Source organism: Anguilla rostrata, chromosome 1, assembly GCF_018555375.3.
Source record: "Anguilla rostrata isolate EN2019 chromosome 1, ASM1855537v3, whole genome shotgun sequence".
Lineage (NCBI taxonomy): Eukaryota > Metazoa > Chordata > Actinopteri > Anguilliformes > Anguillidae > Anguilla > Anguilla rostrata.
In genome coordinates, this window is record NC_057933.1 from 32182187 (window position 1) to 32205097 (window position 22911).

The 22911-nt window shown below is 38.3% G+C and overlaps 1 protein-coding gene across 2 annotated transcripts; it reads right to left on the reverse strand.

Annotated features, from left to right (window-relative positions):
- Positions 1-841: 841 nt before the first annotated feature.
- Positions 842-22555, reverse strand: afg1la (AFG1 like ATPase a). 2 transcript variants are annotated; one of them, XM_064335039.1, is made up of 13 exons: positions 22396-22555; positions 21416-21639; positions 19758-19809; positions 18001-18102; positions 7813-7943; positions 7529-7628; positions 7256-7314; positions 6789-6871; positions 6234-6304; positions 5686-5786; positions 5033-5173; positions 4599-4712; positions 842-1844 (listed from the first exon to the last, which is right to left on the reverse strand). In XM_064335039.1, the coding sequence occupies exons 1-13, from the start codon at positions 22502-22504 to the stop codon at positions 1716-1718; spliced, it is 1416 nt and encodes a 471-aa protein (XP_064191109.1). In that variant the 5' UTR covers positions 22505-22555; the 3' UTR covers positions 842-1715. The 2 variants fall into 2 exon arrangements, with proteins under 2 accessions (XP_064191109.1, XP_064191119.1); XM_064335049.1 differs by lacking the exons at positions 18001-18102; positions 19758-19809; positions 21416-21639; positions 22396-22555 and adding an exon at positions 9167-9279.
- Between the last annotated feature and the right edge of the window lie 356 nt (positions 22556-22911).

Consider the following 22911-nt stretch of genomic DNA (forward strand, 5'->3'; position numbering starts at 1 on the left):
TTTTCCCCCATTATGCCTTAAAAATAACATGTGCAAGACAGGAGGGTCTCAATGGAAGTCAAATTGACTGGCTTTCCTCGGGGAAAATTTATTCTATGTGTTATTGTCCATGAAATTACATTTTGTTTTCATTTAAAATCAATAACACATTTATACCAAAGAAACAAGTGCATTAATTGTGTAATCAACTACTTCTGATCAATTAAGCACTGGGTAGCAATAAAAACCGGCAGACCCTGTGCACTTCCAGGACCAGGGTTTGCCAGACCAGCCAAAACCTGGCAAGACAAGGCTGTATTTTCATCTAACTGCCAGCAGGTGGAAACATTGTATTATAACAGAATCCATAACCATTTTGGCTCTCATTATTAAATCACAGGTTCATTTCTGAAGCCTTCCATAAGTAATACATGGCTATTCAGATTTGTGTGACATTGTACCTCATGGTCACTGATTAACTGTCATTTTACCAGCACTTGCTGAAACAAACTGGTACCAAAATGTCCTTTAAATAACTATGACCCACAAAGTCTGAGGTCTTCACATGACTCGGCTAAGGAAGAAAATGTGTCTGTAGCTTGCATGTTACTTTTCAGCCACTTGTTATGCATCGGTATGGTATGATTTCAAATGACAAACCTGTACCTGTGCGAGACTGGGGGGAAAAAGGGTCCTGGTCACTGATAGTAAAACCATTTGTGTTCAAAGACAATAATTTGGAAGACAAATGTTACAGAAGCATCTTTTCAACAATCTTGACTGTTCAAGAGATTGTCTAACAAAACCATCATACACTGGGGAACTCCAGGATGAAATTCACAGACACCGACAACAACAAAAATGATGTACAGAGTTGGAGTTTTATCAAATGAGCAATTTAGACGAGGTAGTGCAATATATATAACAACCGTTCTCTAGTACTTCTCCCAAATTCAGTTAACAATGCCTCCCCTTACTACAAGGGTTACCCTCCAGTTGAGAGAGGAATACTGCATCTGAAGTGCTTGCATGTCTCCAATCTCCATGTCTGACAAACAGTTTCACAGCAGAGGGCTAATTCAGACTGAAGGAGAGCTGCTTTTGCTGACAACTGGCTTGCAGCTGGCATGTTGATGTTAGGAACTACTGCAGCCATAACACGAACACCCTCATCAAAGTTGACCCACCCTAGTACCTCTGGTGAAACAAAATCAGTTTGCAAGTCATATGAACTCTGGCAGTTGAACTTGCAACCCTTCATTTAGAGCTCTTACGACTACCAAGTAGGGATTTACTAGGAGGTTGCATCTTCATCCTTTAAAAAATACATTAGTTATGAGTGCGCTTTTCAAAGATGCAAATAAAAGACAGACAAAAAAATAAAATACTATCCATTACAACACCGTGGTCTGGTTTTGGGTAACACTTCAAGCACCACCCCTCTCAAAATAATACAAAAATATAACTTATTCCTCAGATACAATATGACAGTAAACCCCATGTCACGCCACAGTATCCCCATATAAAAACACTGCAACTTCAGTGAAATGAGGCATTGCTTTAAAAGGCCCTGTCAGTTCATGAAGTGCCAGAGCAAATTAAGATCATATAAAAGTCAGAAGCTATAAATATATCGCACTGATTTAACAGTATATCCTGCTGCTGTTCTTTCCATGGCCCTGGTTAGGGCGGTGGGGCTGTGCAGTGAACAGGCGGCCAGGTGGGCGGTCACACAGCTACGTGGCGCTCCTGTCCCCTTCAGTCCAGTACTTTTCCGTTTGCATCTCTGACAGCCTGGACACTGTCCTCTGGAAGGCAAATACTTCCTCCTCTCCGCTGAAGATCGACAGCCCACTAGCCGATTCCTGCAACCAGTAGAGAGAGACCAAGAAAAACAAATAATCTATATGTCTTTTGTTGCTCCATTTCAGCATTAGGAATTCAATGACTTTAGCAAAGGAAATTTCATGGTCCTCTACAGTATATCTCACAGTCAGGGCTTCACATTAACTTTTTGGCTCACCAGCCACTGTGGCTAATGGTTTTCCAAAGTCACTAGTCACTCAGCATTTTCACAGGCCAAAATACCTATACTATTATGGATATCCAACCTAAGTAAACTGTGTGTGTGTGTGTGTGTGTGTGTGTGTGTGTGTGTGTGTGAGAGAGAGAGACAGAGAGAGAGAGAGAGGACAAATCAGTTTTAATCACTAGCCTACACTTCATGAAAGTACAACCTATAATAAATGTTATCAACAAAACATGCACTTGAAGATCGTTTAACTTACAAAATCTGCAAATTTCAGATCCTTGCCATGAATATTCTCCACGTGTCCGTGTGGAGAACAAAAAGTATATGTGGCCAATTTCTAATAGTAGTGAAATGTGCACAATATTGACACGAAAATAAAAACTATTTTATTACTTTGGCTATATCACATAGTATTGAGCATTGTGTGAATATAATGTGCTTACATACATATAATAACGTCAAGTTTTGCAGATGCACTTAATTTTTTTTTTTTTTTGCTTTTATTTTAGTTTTAAAGTTACAATCTCGAAGATTTCCGTTTCGTTCTCTTTGGCGGTACCAATGGCGAGAAAAGGTAATTGCAGGTGTGTTTTTGGACCTCACTTCCCATAGATCCAACCGGATCCAACCAGTGTCGCCTGTGTGACGTCAGTCAGTTGGCACCTGGGCCACGCCAACTATAACACTATTTACTGAATAAAAAATGGTTGTTATAAAAGTAGCGTTATGTACATACTCATTCGTTGTCTAACATTAGGCTAACTTAAACTGTCTTTACACTGCCGAGTCGGGTTAAAATGCTGTAGCAGACCTGGGGTAGAATTAGTGATGATCAATTTCTACAAACGTTCTTTATCCTTTCGCCCGGTATGAACATCTTTACACTGAAGAGAAGAATTCGCGGGATTCGCTGTGGCTCGTGCAATTATGTATCTCGTGCATCATCATCGTAAATGATTGTTGTGTGATATTTTTGAAACAACTGCCTTGTTTCTAGTTTTGCTAGCTAAACTGTTCGAGAATAAAGCTGAGCTGGGTGTTAAATTAGCAATCAGAACAAGAAGAATAAAACAAAAACAAAGGAGATTTCAGAAACATTTCTGAAGGAACATATGAGGAAGCGTAATAAAATAATAACAACGCTAATCCATACTGCCGTATTGTTTTATTTAGTTTTCTCCGGCTTGGCATCTTTACACAGAAATCAGACCTAGCTCTGCTCCACCTATATCCAGTCTCGTTGCGAATCGTTAGATTAGTTAGAATGCAAATTCTTGATATTAGAAATTCAGTTGTAACTAGTTATAATTTAAGCATTTTCCCCATTCATTCCAATGGGACCTTTCATTTTTGATATAAAGAATTACATTTTAACTAGTTAAAATAGGAATTCTTGATATCAAGAATTGTATTTTAACTCATTAAAATGGGACATTCTAATTAAAACTAGTTAAAATTCTTTTATTACTAGTTAAACTTGAATTCATGATATCAGAAACAGGTATTTTAACTAGTTGAAATTATATTGTTGATATCAGTAATTGATTTTATGACATTAGAAATTGGTATTTTAACTAGGTCAAATTCCAACTCCCATTGAAATGAATGAGAAAAACATTTTCAATCTGACTAGTTAAAATTGAATTTCCGATATCACAAATTGGCATTTTAACTAGTTAAAATTTAATTTCCGATATCAATAATATGTATTTAACTAGGTAAAATTTAATTTCTGATATCAAGAATTTGCATTCTAACTAGTTAGAATTTGAATTTGTGATATCGTCTATAAATGAATTAAAGCTAAAACGGCTTGCCATACAAGACTGGCCAGTAAACAAATACAAGTAAACGGGGGAGCTGCGGTATTTCTGGATAAAAAGCACTATAACGTTTACATTTCTCAACCGATTTCAATGAGTCGTTTTTATATTTATGTAAACTACAATGATTTTTTAAAAATAGAAAATGCTACCAAAAGGTCACCTGCTAAAGTGGCTGGTAAGAATCACAAAGGTACACGCCACTGCCGAATTCTACCCGCATTTGGCAGGTGACAGGTGTTAATGTCAAGCCCTGCCCACTGTCCTTTTCCATGGGACCTGGAATTCAACTCTGACCTTCAGTACCTGACATATAAAAGCTTAAAAGCAGGTGTATATGCTATTTTCCTGAAAGGTGTATATTACCATGGATAATGAAACATAGAAGAGGGGCACGATATTGACCCAATGTCAATGACAAATGGAATCAGGAGGCTAGATTTTGTTGGGACACATTCTGTGAAAAGATACACTGACATTAAAAAGGCCTAATTCTGAGAGAGAACATCTCCAAGGCAGTTACAGCCTTACACCACTTCACAGGCTGATCCGCCATATATTAACATGCATAAATAAATGCATAAATCATCTGGTCTAGTATTGCAATTGTAAGTTTCTGTAACAAATGTAAGCAGGGGATACATGTTTTTGCCTCTCACATAATACTGTACATAGCATTCTAAAAAAACTCGAAGCATATTGCACACAATCTCATTCTGTTGGAGGTGGTTTCCAAAAGTTCGTGTGAAACAGGAATCTATTACCCTGGTCAGACCGAGGTCGTCCATGAGAATTCGGTGATCCTCGTCATCGTTTGCATTCTCATCGTGAACAAAAATGCTCCCCAGTGGCATCTCAGCCAAGATCACCACTCGAACCTGTAAGAGGTAAGGGAACCTGTGACCTTCTGAACCACTCACACACAGACAGACACACAGACAGAAACATACAACTGGAAACACATAAGCACTGACTGACAATCATATGATCAAAACCTAGATCACAAGCCAAATCTTTTTTCACCACCTGAACAGTCAATTGACTGCTTCAAAAGTTTTATTTACATTAAAAAATAATAAATCCGACAGATAAAATCTCCTTGTGATACACTGCCAGCTGTCTTCTATTGTACATACAGTGCAGAATAAATAGCATTTCTGAGAACCCAGCAATGTACAGCAGACAGTTTTCACTTCACCTTGTGGTCATAGAGGGTGTCGATGAGGGTTATGAAGCGCCTGGCCTGGGTCTTTTGGTTCAGAGTTAGGAGTGGAATGTGCCGAATGAAGATGGTGTCAAACAGCCGGGAGATCTCCAAGTAGTCACTGGCACCCAGTGGCTGAAACAATTGTCATTCACTTCAATATTTTGATTCAAAGAGCCAAATGGGTGATGTGTTTTGGCACACAAATGCCATTCTGCTATTCTTTTATTCAGACAAAAAGGATGTTTCATAATTACCTCAGTAAGCAAGCTCATTAAAAGTGAGCAGGAAGCAAAGAGGATGTCAAAGAGAAAAGAACGGGGCAGCGCAAACAACAGTTTGGTGGGGGAGGGGGTGACAGTTGCTCCCATTTTGCATTTATTTAGCAGATGCTTTTATTCAAAGCGACGTACAATAAGTGCATACCAAAGGTCACTGGAAAACTACAAAATACAACACACACACTTTCATTTTGGAGCTCTTAAATTAAGCTCCAACTGTATGAATATAACTTAAGCTCCAACTGTATGAATATGAAATATGTTCCTAAAAATAAACAATAATTTTGTTTATTTGAAACTGAGTGGGACAGTGACAGAATGGGAGAGTAGGAGAGAAAAGGAGCTGAGGATAAGCATGCCATTTACCCGATCGCACAGCTCCTCAAAGGTACAGTCTGCGATGGTCCCACATGCTTTGCTCAGGATCAGCTTCCGGCCTTGCACCTTCAGAGTCCTTGGTCGAGTGACTATGGAGACATGTTTACCACATTACAGCTGGAAATGTTCTGAAGGAAGCCAGTTAAGTACCCAGCTAGCTAATGGGGACAGGGTCAATGCCCCCAAATGGGAATCAAACTTCAAACCTTGGAAACCCAGCCTCCCGAAACACTACACCGCACAGCCATTTTACTGTATGCAGATCAGGTCTGGGGTCAAATAAATTTTAAATTGACAATTTAAATGAGACCATTTCAATTAAAACCTGATGTGGGGAACTGATTATCAATTACAATTATAAGAATTTTTAAGAAATGGCATTGTAAATGTAAAACTGAATTGCCTTGAACTGGAATTATAAAAGTGCCACCTTGGGAACAGAATTTAGACTATTTGAATTTGAGCTGAATTATTGAAATTTGGAACTGACCCCAACCCTAATTGGAGGTGTTTTAAAGGGAAACAAATGTACATACTGTCATTTTGTTTCATAGCCATGTCATCAAACAGCTTATCCAAGGCAGCCTCCACGTCAGCTTCACTTGTGCTGCAGGAAAAAATAATTATCTATTAAAAAAATGTCTAAAGGAGGATAGCACTATTCAATAGCAGCCCGGACCAGCTAAGCACATTGCTCATATTAAAATATTAATTTTTTTTTAAGTTATAGGTTGGGTGTATTTTTCAGTCCTATTTTTAGGAAAGATTCATAATTGAATACAGCCTTAATATCTTACCTAATAAACATACACACACATACATGCCTGAGCAGCATATTTTAATAAAATCCAACTGCAACATACTTTACCAGAATAACATGGTATTTTTGTTCTAGAATTTTGTGGATTTGCAGGTGACCAACCTAACTACGACAGCCAACAGAAACAGCATGATCACAAAAAAAAAAACAGCGTAACATGTTATGAAGAATTGTGTCATGTCTATTCAGTGCCACTTGCATCCATACACTGCTACATTTCACAGTCCCTAACATGGACTTAGGCATTTAAAAGTAGGATTTGTTTTCTTACAGGTAGTACAGTTTTCCTGCTGCAGGTAGTTGTCTTTTGCGGTAATCAATCCCAGAGTCCAGCTTCAGGGTTTGGCAATATCTCTGAAAGTGAAAACAAGGGACCGTGTGCCAATCACTTGTAATCTTTATTTCGTATTTTATAAACTTTTTTGTAATGTCCTGTTTAATAATAAAATAATAAAAAAAGAGTAGTAATAATACTAATACTAATAATAATAGCAACAACACACGATGGATGAAAAAACATCAAAAGCGTGACCGTGGGTTCCTGACTGCACAGTCGGTAAAGGTGCTTGGTCTGTACAATATATTTAAACACTTCTAGGTAGTGGGGAGTATACCATTAACCAACTCTGAATAGGGATCAGAGTTGGTTAATGGTGGAATAAATGACTGTATCGACCAGGGTTCCGTGGTTAACACTATATTTATGTGCTGCCCCATCACTGTAGATTACTACTTAACCTTTAGCACGGCAATGAATGGTACAAAGTTGGACCGCTGCAATCCGTTCTTGTACAGATCTGAAAGAGGAAACGTGCATTAGATTCGCTGTTTAGCCTTAATGTCCTCAATTCTCCGCCATGACTTTTTCTTCCTTTTAAAAAGGAGAATGGAAAGATGTAAAATGTAATAAACCCCTCAGAAGCACACACAACTGTGGCCATTCCTGAACTGCAACTGCAGGAGAGTGGCTTCCTCAACAGAACAAATCTGAAAGCTGTGCACAAGTCTCACCTTCAGGGGGGCGGTTGGACGTCGCCACCACTACCACCCCATTCTGGAAGAGGTTTTCAAAGAGCTGCTTCAGTATCATGGCATCTGCAATGTCTGTGACCTGTGAGGTGAAGAGCATATTTTGTTTGTCTGGCCAACCAAAATGATACTTAGTGAGTGGCTGCCAACTAAACTGCTAATAAACTAAACCAAAGGTGTGCAGTGGTGGACACATAAGGTATTGAGCTATTTTGAGGACATGAAGCTTGATTGTGAACTGTTGGCTGATCCAACACCCCACTCACCTGGAACTCATCGAAGCACAGGAGGCAGGCTTCCTCGCTGATCTCTGCAGCAACGGGTGCAATCGGGTCATAGGATCTGGCCATTTTCCCTGCCTTCCGCTTGGGTAGGCTCTGTTTAAGGCGATGTATTCCTAAAGGAGGGCCACAGTTGGATGGAATGAACTTGGAAGACAGTTGCCCAAACAGTTTTCTGGGAATACTACAGTTGACATTTCCTTCCCTCTGTGTACTTAACCCTTATGTTCTGTTTGGGTCAAAATTACCCATTTAAAATTTTTACTACAGGTGGAACAAAACTAAAAAAAAATATTTTTCCAAAATCAAACGATGTGCTCGGTTCAATTCCTCTAATGAACATGAACAAGAACAAATTTACAGTTGGTGCATATGCTATAAAAAGATTTATATTACAGAGGTTATGTTTGGATAATTCTGTCCCAAGAATAACAAGGCAAAATGTGTTAAAAAAAAAAAAAAGGTGAAACATCAATTGAAGCTGACTGGTCCTTGTAAATATGAAACAAAAAGGTGATTTTACCAAAGGTACCAGAGAGATGATGTGCCAAACCGTATTTCGTTGAGCGCCCCCTACCTCCAATTAATAAACAACCTCTAAAATGACTGGGAAAGATACAGCTAAATGGTTGTATTTCATTCTGCTTTAAAGCATTCGCTCTTTACTTCCCTCAGGTTCTGGAAAGTACTGAGTATTCACAAATCCTACCATTCACATGACCACTTGTTTCTGATTTATAGATATATATATATATTTCAACTCAACATTCGTAGCATGATGCGTCTAAATAGCACTGATTGGCCGTTTAAGGCGAACTGGACATTTAGGTGTTTGCGACTGCATTGCGACGTAGCATATGGAGGTAGTGGATTGCAAAACAAAACAAACAAACACATCTTAAAAAGAGTAACAAATATTTTCTGAGGAAAATGCATGTGCTGTCCCTTCTTTATCTGTCCGACACTTACTGTATGCTATTAAGTATACTTTTTAAATGCAACTTTTTAAGTTCTGTTGCTAAGGAATAGGCTACTAATGGCTGTAATGCTCTCTGTGAGCAGTTATTTACTATCACCTTATACACAAAACCAGGCAAGCAACATAAACATAAACATCACTCATATTAAATAATTTATATGACAGAGCAAGAATACAACAATAGACACACTACTCAAAATAGATAAAGATCAAAATTCCACGGCATTGTGCAGTCATGGGCTACTTCAAGAAAGCTGGAGAGGATTCTCTTTTTAGCTTCCTCAGAGACACAGACAGGTAAAAAAAAAAATACTGGTAATATAGGCTATAAAACTATACTAATACCAATAATGAACAAACCTGACTAATTTACTGTAGTCATAAGCTGCTTTGGAAGTCCTGCCCTGACAGGGCCCACTTCATGACCAGCTGAATGAAAGTCAGAGGAATGACACAGAGATTTCGAAGGCAATCTGTAAAAAAGCAGAGTGTCTGTTCAAGTTAGCTAACCACTGAGGGGCTAGCTAAGTGTTGTCCTTTATAAAAAGCATGAGCGTCCTTTTACCATAAATAACAAACCTGGCTTTTTTGTAGATTGTAATGTAGCTAGCCAGCCAACTTTGTGCTAGCTAAGTTATGCAACATGTTCTTGGTGTCAGTTTTTTCAGTCGAATCCTGCATGCATTGGCAGCTTTTGTTTGCAATAAAGGCAATAAGTATTCCTCGATATCTGCCTGGTCTGCCTTTGAACATACTAACGCAATAACATAAATTATTTAAGCTACTTAGCTATCTTTTCAGCTAATTAGGTGAGTTTTAAACTGTATGCTTGTGTTTTGTTTTCTCATGATCTTGTAAGAATACACTTCCAGGTATACTTACAATAATACACTACTGAGTGTAAGACATGTAATTTTTAAACATACTTGACCTTTGATGACACCACTACTGACCTCTAACCTTAGAAACACATTGACACTACAAAAATCCATAAATAAAATATGCTTACAATTGTATACATAATGCTCCTGCCTTCTGTCGTCCATTTTCTTAGCTGAGCAAAAAATTCTTACTCGGCAGAAACACAATGGCTACTGTGAAAGGAAAGTATGAAAAAGTGTGCTTCGCAGCATACTTTTTTTTAAGTCCACGTAGAGAACTTCCAGTAAAATCTCACATTCCTGCCTTGTTGCGTTCTTGAGTTTGGGACACACTTGATCACATGGCTGTTCTACTTCCGTACCTGCTATCTGCTCTAGATAGAACACAATACAGTTTGAAACACAGCCAGTGGCTCTAACGTCTACTGTAAAGCAGAACCAACCTCGTAAATCAGTTTCAACATGTAACTGTGTAACGCAGGGGAGGGGAAAATAGAGTTGTGCACCACAGTGTGCAGGCCTCAGCCTTTTACCCTCTGCAGTGTGTGAAACTAAAATAGGGCCTGAGAACATTACATTTTCCAACACTGTGCCCCTCACAGCTGCACATATTGGGGAAGGGAGTTGTGCATCTCTAAGGCTCATTGTTTTGGTTTTTACCAATTTTCACAGAAAATACCTGGATTTTTAAAAATGAGCTGATTGGTTTAAACTGATTTTCACCCCCATTTAATGTTTCCCTGCATCAAAAAAGTTGTTCTTGTTAGTGTGAGATTAAGTAAACAGTGTCCTCTTGTGGCGAAACTGACCCTTTGTGAAGGCCTGCCAAAGTCCCGCTCTCCTTAGTTACTGTTGAAAATTCCATCAAGGTTTTGCTTTGGAATGTAAGTTTGCATAGAAAAGCCACTGAGAAGACCTGTTAGTTAAATTCACTTGTATTTGTACGGATTGCCCCCTTGTTAATCAAGCAACACCCTGGAACAATACAATGCACTGCATTTAATTCATTTCATGAAAATCTTGAAAAAATACAGAAAATCTTTTTCCTAAGCAGCCAAACGGTACAGCTACAGTACCATACTTGACTAGTGCTTACTGTAGGGCACTTAAAGAGTTTGACCAGTTGGCTCAGTATCCAACCAGTAACTAACTAAATGCTTCCAAGTAATCCAATCAAATAAACTGCTGCGTCATATTTATTTTATTATCTTTGTGCTCCCATTATCCTGAGAGGTCAGAGTTGTACAGGCTACTTTTCTCCTGATCATAGTTGACATTAAGATTTATATGTAATGGGGAAAACATCTCAACCTGGATGGCCTGCCACCACCTGAAGCTCAACTCAACAAGACTGAGCTGCTGTTCTTCCCCTACAAGACCTCCCGACTACGTGAGCTATCAATCACGGTTGATGGCACCACAGTTACTGTCTCTCACGCTGAAAAGAGCCTGGGGGTGGTCCTGGATGACCAGTTGGACCTCAAGGAGCACATCAAGGCAACATCACGGTCCTGCAGATTCATGAGAATTTAACCATACCTGACTACGCACCCCACCCAGCTACTTGTCCAGGCTATGGTGACCTCCCGTCTTGACTACTGCAACTCGCTCCTTGCAAACCTGCCAGCTTATGCCATACAGCCACTACAGATGATTCAAAATGCTGCTGCCTGACTCGTCTTCAACCTTCCCAAGTTCTTCCACGTCACTCCTCTGCTGAGATCACTGCACTGGCTACCGGTCACTGGCAGGATCAGGTTCAAAGTCCTGACCATCACCGACACTGCAGCCAAAAGGATGGCCCCTGTCTACTTACAGGACATGAATCAATTCTATACACCTGCTTGACCACTCCACTCTGTGGCAGTTGTTCCAATGACCTTTAGTATGCACTTTTGTACGTCGCTTAGGATAAAAGCACCTGCCATATAAATGTAATGGAAAAGTTTTATTAACGTTAATGTCAGAATCCCGACCGCCGAGTCACCCCTGATTATCTATGACCACTTATGCAGCCAGGGATCTCTTATCTCATCCAGATGTCGACAGTAGGGAATCCAGTTTGCAGTCCAGGATTTTATTAATGATGTAACAAACAATAAGGAATATTAGCACATAATGTTATAGCTTTCAGCGTAAATGAGAGAAGCCTCATCTTCTGTCTGTCATAACGGGGTAGAACTGTCCGCGCATTGCTGGGTAGACTAACAAGCTAACAATTTCATTGAACATCATGTTTAAATTTATTGTTTATCTAATCTATGTGACATGGAAAATTCATTTACTAATCTTTACCCCCAGGGTACACCATTTAACCATTTTTTGTTTTAGTTTTGACATACAGATGAGCTACAACTCCTCATTTTAGTGACAATCCTAAATGAAAACAGCTACAGACTGTGTGGACAGCTGGCAATAATCGCTATGCACACAAGCGCTCTGATTGGTGATTCAGCTAGGCAAGCATGCAGTACGGCTCGGAACTTCCAGAAACAGAAATTGGAGAGAACCCTGGGCAGAAAGCTGCTGATTATGTGATGAAAAGCAGTAAGATATCAATGTTTGGAATTAAAATCAAATTTCCATCCTTTGCATTGTTATTTTTATGATCCGATTTTCACCCGGATTTTTGGATTTGGCAATTATTAAAACCTATTTTCACCCGTTTTTAAAAATTCAAAATAAACACTGATACATTCTCAAATTTTCTGTGCGTGGGAAAAATAAAAATAATGAGCCTTATGTATCTAACAGGGTGGATATCTTCCACAATCATCCACACACTGTTTGGGAATTAAATATGAGTAAATGATTCAGTGTTCAGAAGGCCCTGGAGCTAATTTTTCACGAAGGGCAATGTGGAATTCACTTCTGATCATAACAGTGAATTTTAGGAAGAGGACCCCCCAGCCAGCACCAGCACCATCACCATCCAAGCCAGCAGCAAAAAGGGCATATATTTCCAAGAACGATCAGGTTGAATGGTCCTCAGCTCCAATGAGAGTGCCACCATGTTCAGCTGCCAAATAATAAGGATGATCCCAGTGCCCACACATATGGCAGTGTAACATGTGACATCATGTTTGCCTTTTGCCACCGGCTTCCTGGCTCAAATTAAAAAATAATTCAGAAATGACCAACCTATGGGGTAGCCGTGTTTTTGGGGAGCAGTGGAAAGACATTGACAAGACACTTTTACATGCTTATTTGGGGATCCAAGTTCTGGTAGGGGTCTACGAATCAAAAGGAGCATCCTGCCGAGACAGGAAGAGCCTGACATGCCTTCATCATAGCAAACTTTTCACCCAAACAGAATGGCACTTTCACAGCTATCCATGGTCATTTAGAGGTAAGTATTAACCATATATATTGTTTATATTGCTAATAATTGAGATGAAGATAAGATATATTGGGTATTTAAAAATTAATTTTACAATTGTATCGTTAAAATATCTAAATAGACGGCCCAGGCTGATATGACCTTGCAAGAAATCAAATCATCAGTTAAAGAAGTTATCTGTCCTTGAAAAGTTTGTATGGTTTTTTTAAAGTCAATTTCAAGTCAAGATAAGTTTAGTGGGAACTGTTCGCTAGGTGACCAAAAAAACTTTACATGTCCCTGTCTGTATAAATGTTACAGCTCTTTCAGTTATGCCACTTCTGATAAAACTATAACAAACAAGGTGCTTTTGCTGTTATATGTTTACAGAATGCCATCTAAAGAGAAAACAAGAAGGTCTGTAGCCAAGGAGGTCATGAAGGGGCTTCAGATTTGGAGATTAGGGACACTAGATGATGTTACAAACCATCTACACGTAGTGTCCTTTTGGGGAGGCCTTAGGCATTTTAAATGATGTTTAAATTCTTTAATAAATAAAGATTTTTCTCAGCAACGTGTTTGACTTTTTAAGTTCAGTGTTTAATGTTAAATGTGTCCAGCTAATTTGATAGCTGTATTAACATAGCCTCATCTTCAGGATGCTGGGATTAATGGAAAAGAAACCTGGTCTCAGGCATTTAAAATAAACACACACCAGATTGATCCATATGTTTGGCTATTTGCAATGTAAAAGCTTAACAGGGTGACAAAAAACCAACAAAAGCAGCTTTCCTCATCTATTTGGATGTTACCACAACTCACTTTGTGTTTAGTTACGAAGTTGCTTGTGTGTCAATGTTTACAAACATTTTATTCATTTTTCATGAATAAAGCCCAATGCTTCATAATCTGTGGCTGGTCTCACATTATCAATGGAAATGTGTTTCCTTGATTAGCATTAGTGTGTGATTTTAAAAAAACTGTGTATGCAGATAACAGGGTGTTTTCATTTACTGTAACAATTATTCTGTACCCCTTATGCAAGCATACCGACCAGGTAGTAAGAATGTAACATCGGGCTGTGTGTACCTTAGTTTTAATTGTTTCCAACTCAAATAACTTATGAATGTAACTGAAACGGCTAATGACTGCTAACATGTCAAAGCTGTTTGAAGTAAAATTTTATAATACATTTTTTTTTTCTGAATTCTGAACATTCTTTTGTATACAATATTTTTGTCATGTATGCAATGGACAAACGGACAACAATAATTCCTCCGAAGAATTTCTGAGTAAACTATGGACATTCTATCGAGGTTGCTCTGAGGTAGCACATTTCTGGGACTAGAAATGACTATGGATTTTGCATGATAGATTCTTGCTGACTTTATCATGATGTGTGTCGTCAGCGGATTTCCAAAACGCAATGGTGAGGACCCATAAGCTTGTTTTGCCACCCCATGTTACAAAATAAGGAACCTTTGTCACTAAAACTTTGGTATTGTAAAATAGTTCAGACTTAAAACTGTGACACTTTCAAACGGTGTGACCAGATTGATTGAAAATTTCTCAGTAAAAAAACAGAATTAACGCAAACAAGCCCACTACGGTGTGACTTCAGGTGTTAAGGCTGCAGCAGATGAAATGAAAGATGATGTTCAGGCAAACCACAGAACAAAGTAGACAGGTGGAAGACCCTGAAAGCAACAGGGTTTGGATGTGTAATGAATCAACTCACAAGTGGTTAAATTGCACGCACAATTTTTATGCTAGGGTATTTTTAAAAGCTTCGGTTTCACCACGTAGAAATTACAGTACTTTTATACACAGTCCTCCCATTTAGGGCAGCATAATGTTTGGGACATATTAATGGTATGAAAATGAAGTTGCCATGTTTAGTAATTTGTTGGATATTCTTTGCATGCAATGACTGCTTGAAGTTTGTGACCTACAGATATCATTAGATGCTGAGTATCCTCTCTAGCGTTGCTCTGCCAGGCCTGAACTGCACCCATCTTCAACTCTTAATTGTCCTGGGGGCTATTTGCCTTAAGTTTTCTCTTCAGCATATTAAACACATGCTCCATTGGATTCAAATTAGCTGACTGACTTAGCCAGTCAAGAATTTTCAGGTAACTGGCTTTGAAAAACTCCTTTGTTGCTTTAGCAGTATGTTTGGGATCACTGGGCCTCATTCACAGAACATGCATACAATCAAATTTGATCATTAACAGTTCATACAAAGGTTTCCGTGAACATTTCAGCATTCATATATATATATATATATATATTTATTTATTTTTTATTTTTTTAATCTGAACATGTTCTTTGGTAAGATCAAAATCTATGTGGGTTTGGAAACACAAAAAGGGATATGCAAAAGACATTCCTATTTGGAACAATTTTATTATTCATTAGTCATTTTAAGCAGCTACAGACCTGCATGGGACCACCCATATGAGGTGCACATATGTTTGCAGAGAGCAATGAATGGCTAATGTTTGCACACAACCCTACAGGTGGCATGCCTTTTATTGGAATGCTAGGGTGAACAATTGGCATTCATCTGATACACCTGGGATACAGACAAAATTGATGGCCGGCATGTTCCGTAAATCCCACGTTGGTTTCTCATAGGAATTTTTACAAACAAAAGTGAAAAGGATTTTTGTGAATGAGGCCCATTGTACTTCTCTAGGATGAAGCAGCCATTCAATAAGGTCAGAGGCACTCGGTTGACCATGAGCAGATTAAGATGTTTCTGTACACTTCAGAATTCATTCTGCTGCTGCTACTAACAGTTATATTATCCATGAAGACATGTGAACCAGTTCATGGCAGCCATGCATGCCACACCATAACACCCCCGCTTATTTTTTACATCCATGCTTCCTTTTCTTGCCTCCTTTCCTAGTATGGAAGGCCAAACAAGTCAGAAAATATGTGAAATTGATGTCTGGAATCACGTGTTTGTGAACATGGGTACAATCGCTTACTTTATTTATTTGACCTCGACTGTTTCGGCATTGTTGGCAATCGATCAAGGCGCGCCATCTTTGAGAACATTCCAACTCATTAAATTCTCCTTCAAGGGGCTAGGAAGCAGCCAAACAATTCTTGAGAAAGGAAACACGAGTGCATCCATTGCATTATTTTTTTCAGAATATGCGTGATGTATAATGATTGACCTGTGGATCCACCTCTCCCCATCTACCACGTCTGTAATTGACATGGCTTCAAACTGATGCTTGAAAGTTCAGATTGCCTTATAAACATTTAATCGATTCCTCCGCCTTCACATCCTTTCCTTGCATCCTCCGATGGGCGGAGCTAGAAGCAAGGAAAGGAAACAACGAGATTAAATAAGTAAATGGAATGAGACGATGTTGACAATGCTTGATTCCAGGTGTCAATTTCAAGTATTGTTGACCAGTCTAGCCTTAAATACCAGGATATTAGATAATAAATAAGTGGTTGGAATGGTCTCATCTGTCCAAAAGAACTCTGCAGGCTCCTTTAGGTACTTCTTTGCAAACCATAACCTGGTCATCCTGTTTCTGCAGCTAACTAGTGGTTTACATCTTGCAGTGCAGCCGCTGTACTGTTTCTGAAGACTTCTTCAGACAGTAGTTACAAACACATCCATGCTTGCTTCCTGAAGAGTGTTTCTGATCTGTCGCACAGATGTTATGGGGTTTTTCTTCATTATGGTGAGAATTCTTCGGTCATCAACAGTGGTGGTCTTCCTTAGCCTACCAAGCCCTTTAGATTACTGAGCTCACCAGTGCTCTCTCATTTTAATGCTGCTCCAAACAGTTGATTTTGGTAAGCCTATGGTTTGACCTATGTCTGACTGTCTTTGTTTTTTCTTATTTCTCAGCCTCATAATGGCTTCCTTGTATTTCATTGGCACAACTCTGGTCTTCAAACAATATGATACTCTGAAATGGGGGGGACTGTGTATACAATGTGCTGTAATTTCTACACGGTGAAACCACAATGAATACAAATATCCTTTAATAAAAGCTGAGAATCTGTATATACCACGCATGAATTGTTTACTTACAAATCTAAAATTGTGGAGTACAGAGCCATATCAAGAAAAAATATACCTTTGTCCCAAACATTATGACGCTCACTGTATTTTAAGAAGGGCTGTCAATGCTAACTCATGTGATTCATTTTAATTACAATTATCAATGCAAGTACAATTGTTAAAATAGGATGGTAGATGAGAAATGTGGTCATAAATCTGCACTTATTCGCCAGCGCCAAATAAAAAAATGTGACTTTTTAGAAGTTTAACGCATTAATCATTAAAAAATATTTTCATGACTTTACGCGTTAATGTTGATAGCCCTAATTCGAATACAAAACAATACCAGCAGTTCACACCCAGCTAACTTTAATCACCTCATGCACATTGAAGAATTAATAGACCCTGTCTTTTAGCACTGACCAAAGAATGTAAATGGAGCTAACCATGCATTCAGGAATAATATTAGGCTATTATTTTCATGACACATGTAAATTGCAAAAATCGAATACGACCATAACCAGAATAATTGTTATTCGGAATATAGTATGCATGTAAATCTTGTCACTTGGAATGATCCAGAAAGTCAGAAAGAAAATCGCTAGGAGACAATAAAACTTAAAACGCAGAAAATGGCAAATTAAAAATCTCTCATTTGGTTCCCATTTCAAAATTGCTATTTTAAATTTTTGTTATTGCTTTTAAAAAGGCTGTGGTCTTTGTTTATAAACACAATGGATTAATGGACTGCGGGACTGCTTGATAAGCCTCCCTATATCATAATTTGTGAGAACCATCTTATGAAAAAGGGCACTACACATCACACACTGGCTGTACATATTGTCTACATACATTAAAAATACAGGTTTTTCCATCTTTAAGTGAATTTGTCCATATCAGTATCAAATAGTGAAAGCTCTATAGGAAATAGGTGAGATAGTTTATTGAGTATACTTACTTTGGTGCACATCCAACATGAACCCATGAAAATGGACCCTCTTTTTCCTTTCAGTTTCCACATAAGTGTAAAACATATCCATAACCATGGTCTTTCCTGTCCCTGAAAAAAATAGAACACGTTAGTGTTGAAACTACACTACAAAACAACACAGAAATTAGTTATAGAGAACGTGAAGGCCTCATGGGATTGCAATGCATGCTTTGCTTTTTAACCTTTTGATAGCCAAGTCAACCTAATAAAATTTGAAATTTCAAAAAAAAGGAGTGTCTTTTAAAAAACAAAAAAAAACAATTACCTTTGTTGAAAAGTACATTAGAGGTCAATTTCCAATAAAATATGAATTAGTTTTGTCCTAATGTTCAGATTCTGTAACCACTGATGGGCAAGTAAAAATCCAGTTTCAAATTTTGTCAGAGATAAGGACATGCATTTCTGCCAGAGTTATCATTTATTACAGGTATTTGATCGTGGTTCATTAAAGGCATGCTATGCAGGATTTTTACCTTGAAAATATTATAAAATAACCATGCTGAGGCATATCTATAACACTGGCAATCTGTGTCTTCACAGACTTTTGTGCACATTTACCTGTATTTTTTATTCTAAAATGTTTTCGGGATGTTTCTGGGTGTGGCGCTGTTTTCTGTGGGGAGGGGTGGGTGTGGCTGCAGAGCTAGCTAGCAGATAAGTCCAGATACAACAAAGCAAAGAGACAATCCGACAAGGCTCGTTCAAGCTTTGAATTGCTTTCCCTCGGTGGAATCAGCTTAATGTTAGCCAAGAAAAGCAATGCAAAGTTGGGTTGTTTTCTTTTGGACCTGCAAGTAACGTCACTGGTAATGTGAAGCTGGTGACAATAAGGACTTTCGCAAGACTCAGAAATTTTCAAATTAAAGTTCCAACGATAAAACTACTATAATGTTCAACATAATGGAATTAATCAAGTTACAATCGAATCAGCCTTCTTATTGTCGCTAGAGTTGAAGACGGAGACTTCTTTCATTGTAAACACAGGCTGAGAATGCACAATATGCCTTTAAGATCAGAAGGAAAACCAAGGCTGAAGACAGTAAAGTCCTACTGTTGAACAGCTGACTTGGAGAATTGCTTGGGAGTACTTTCTGAGCCAACACACTATATATATAAGCTGATTTGACAACATTTATAGTTTACTTCAGCAGGTACACATTTGTGTAACACAAAATCCAAAATATAATCAATCATTAATTTGACTAGAATGACTCTTCAGGGGTCCCATACAGTTCAAGTGCGTGATGTACAGACAGAAATTGTTTTAGGTACCATGTTGAAGAACAGACAATAACAAATTTATTTGAGGCCACACGATATTGAGAAGACTAAACAAGAGAATACAATTTTTTAAGAAAGGCCTTTAATTAGCTCATATTTTTCACTAGAAAGAAAAATGAATGAGGTATGAATAGATTGTGTATCCTATTAATATTAAGTGTCTTGATTCATATCCAAATATTATTTAAGCAGCTTCTCAATAGGAATGATTCTATCTAACTATACTTTCATCACTACATTTGCTCATTATGCATACATACACTGTAACAAGGAGGCACTGTGTAACATACAGTGTGAACAAGCAATCTGAACAGATCTGTTAAACTGCACTCCATTCTGTAAAACAAAACATACCTTCTGGTGGAACTCCAGCCTCAATGGTACCTGCTTAAACCTTTTTATCATATTGACCAGTTGCATAATCATTATTCAGACTAACTTACCAACATCACCGTAGATATAGAAGCCTTTTGGGGGCTTGGGTTTTGAGAAAAGCTGTAAAAATAAAAGAATTTAAACAAACTAGAATAAATATTTGTTGTACAAAATGCTGTGGTCCCTACCTTTTGGATTTAGTAAATATAAATAACATTCAAATAAGTTATCTGTAACAACTCTTTTCAGCTTTTTTTGATTTGCAATGAGAACAATACCTTTATTCATTCTAAACATAATGTACACTAAAGTAAAAATATTTAAATTTCTTACATAAGTTTTACTCTCTGAAATCTAAAGAAATTATGTAGAAATAAGAAACAAACAAAAAAAAGTTTAGTTAAACATAAAACATGCAAGTTGAGTTTACAATTTATTTTACTGGTGTGCTTGATCCTGGGTAATAAAATCAGTCCTCATCTAACCAAACCATCTGCCAGAACTATCAACTACTAAACTACCATATTCACAAAATAATCACTGCAAAAAAAAAAAAAAAAACAGAAAGACAGCAGCTGCTGGGCAAGGCACTGTTCTTGCATATGCATGCACTCAATCAGTCCAGGACTGATTTCCAACCTTGCCGGTGCCAACTGTGTCCGGTGGGTCTGCAGGCTGAGGCTAAATTTGCAGTAGCATCACATCAGAAAGATGGCAAGGTGTGAATACCATTTTTAACTCAGTCACAATATTTAAAACAGTGACTTCTTACAAATATGGCCAAATGAATCTAACTATCTCATTGATTTTAGGAAACAAGCCAAAGCCATCTGCACAACTGGACCTGGCTTTCAGTCTGGAGTAGAAGCGACCAGATGTATGTTGCCTCTAGAGGCTGGTGGTATTAAAATGTTCCTGCCCAAAGGCAGGGCATTCAAATTTAGAGGATTTTTAAAGAAACAGATATATTGAGAGATGCATTTTGGGCATCATTTTGCAATAACAAATAACATTTTTAACACAAATTTCTCACAGCAGTTAAAATGTTGATACCAAGCAAATGCGCAATACTAATTTTCATCGACTGTTTCTCAACAGTTGAATAGAAAAGCAAGTGATACATTTTCACCATAGATTTACTTCAAAGCCTGTTCAAGCTTAGAAGCTTGATTTGTGGTAATTAGATAACTTGACGCAGATAATATTTCAGGTTCAGTGCAATCGACTTCAGTATAATTTAAACGCATCTCCAGAATTTTGCGGGATTACAGTTAGCTATACTTCTTAGGGTTGCTCATACCCCCTCCCCTGGCTATGCCTCTGAAGGGCCCCAAAATGCTCATCCCCTCTTCCCCAGCTATGCGTTTGAAGGACCCCAAAATGCTCATCCCCCTTCCCCCAGCTATGCCTCTGAAGGACCCCAAAATGCTTGTCCCCCTTCCCCCAGCTATGCCTCTGAAGGACCCTGAAATGCTCATCCCCCCTTCCCCCAGCTATGCCTCTGAAGGTCAGGATAGCACTGCCAAACTAATGTTGATTTTAAGGTGTCCACTAAATTTTGCTTTATTTTATTTTTTTACCAACCCTCAGCCCCTCAATCCATCAGGCAATGACTGATTGGTGATATAGCATGAGCAAACTTATAGCACTCATCAAGGGTTTCATGGCTGAAGGAGAATTTTTGAAATGTAGTTCTAGCTGAAAACTGCAGGTCAAGTATCCTCACCTTTGAAAATAATGATGTGGGTTTGTTGGTGTAAGTATTCATGGTTTCTCGCATCTGATCCAAATGTTGGAGCACCAATCTCTGTTGTTGGTCTTCTCGCAGTGTCCCATCCTGAATGAGACTACTATAGTGCTCAAGCGGTCCACTGAAAGTGCAGGTACCCTCATCAGTTTTGTGATTTTCTGAGTCTGGTGAAGTTGCATTGGCTGCATTTGCAATATAGCCTAAAACAGAAAAGTAACAATGCCAATTTTATAGCAATCACACCTAACAGGCAGGGTGACATTGCCAGGATCAATGTTTTAGCATCATTTTTAGGCCTGTGCAAGAGAATGCAATGTAAAAATATAGCTCATACTGATCATTTCCAACATGCACCACAATTTACACTCAAGGTTAAATCATGAAGAGGAACCAGTGCATCAAATTCTTTATTCAGCAACACTCCAAAACACGGGTTATATTAACTGAAAGCAGCTTCCCAAAGGGCACTGTGTTTTTAAAATAATCATTTCATTGGAAAGCTGATAATAAATAAAATTCAATGACAAAAGACAGCAAAGGTACAAGGTGCCATTTTCGTATTAGCTTGCTCTCAAAAGTTGTACAGGCTCAGAGATTGTGGATAGCTCGCCGGGGCAAGCTTGTAACCAATACTTACTGCTGACCTGTAAGTTAGCTACATTTTCTGCAATTATAGGTTATAATATATACACTCCGCTGACCACAACAACATCTAAAGCCATTAATATAAGGTTAGCTACTCAGCTAGCTTAGCTGAAACTGGATATAGCTTTCATTCATAACAATTACCTGAGTTAGTTATGATAAACTAACGAATTAGCCCTGGTAGTGGTCAATAGATACGTATGTGGCTATGTGGCTAACACATTACCATACAAGCCATACTGCCAGGAAATGTTCGTTGACAAGTAATACCGCTGCTCGAAATTAAAATGTGTGGTTCACGCAAGTCTCACCTCTTTTTAAATTGCTCACGGAACACCATACTTTCTTTTGAGATAAAAAAAGATCTTTTATTACATACTGAATAGTACCGACAGCCAAGGACGACCTGCAAGCTGCCATTTTTTTCAAAATTGTGCAACTTTATTAGCTACGCTCGCATGTAGCTAACCGGGGACCTGGGATTGCCTTTTTCAGTGAAGCTCGTAAACTCCAGTGGTTACTCGAGGTATTGCAGTTTAATAAGCCTCGGGTGTCAAAAAGCTAATGTCCCCATTGAAGTCCATTCAAAACTACAAATTCACCCTGGCCAAATTCAATTGCATTACATTACATTTATTTAGCAGACGCTTTAATCCAAAGCGACGTACAAAAAGTGCAATTATTTGGGACAGTACTTCTAAGCTCTAAAATGTATTCACATCGAACTAATTTTTCTCCAGGTCCCACAGAAGAAAATATAAGATTTATTTCCGCAAGGTTTTACGTCACAGCACGCTCAAACGTTAAACCAGAGCTACGGCTCTGCG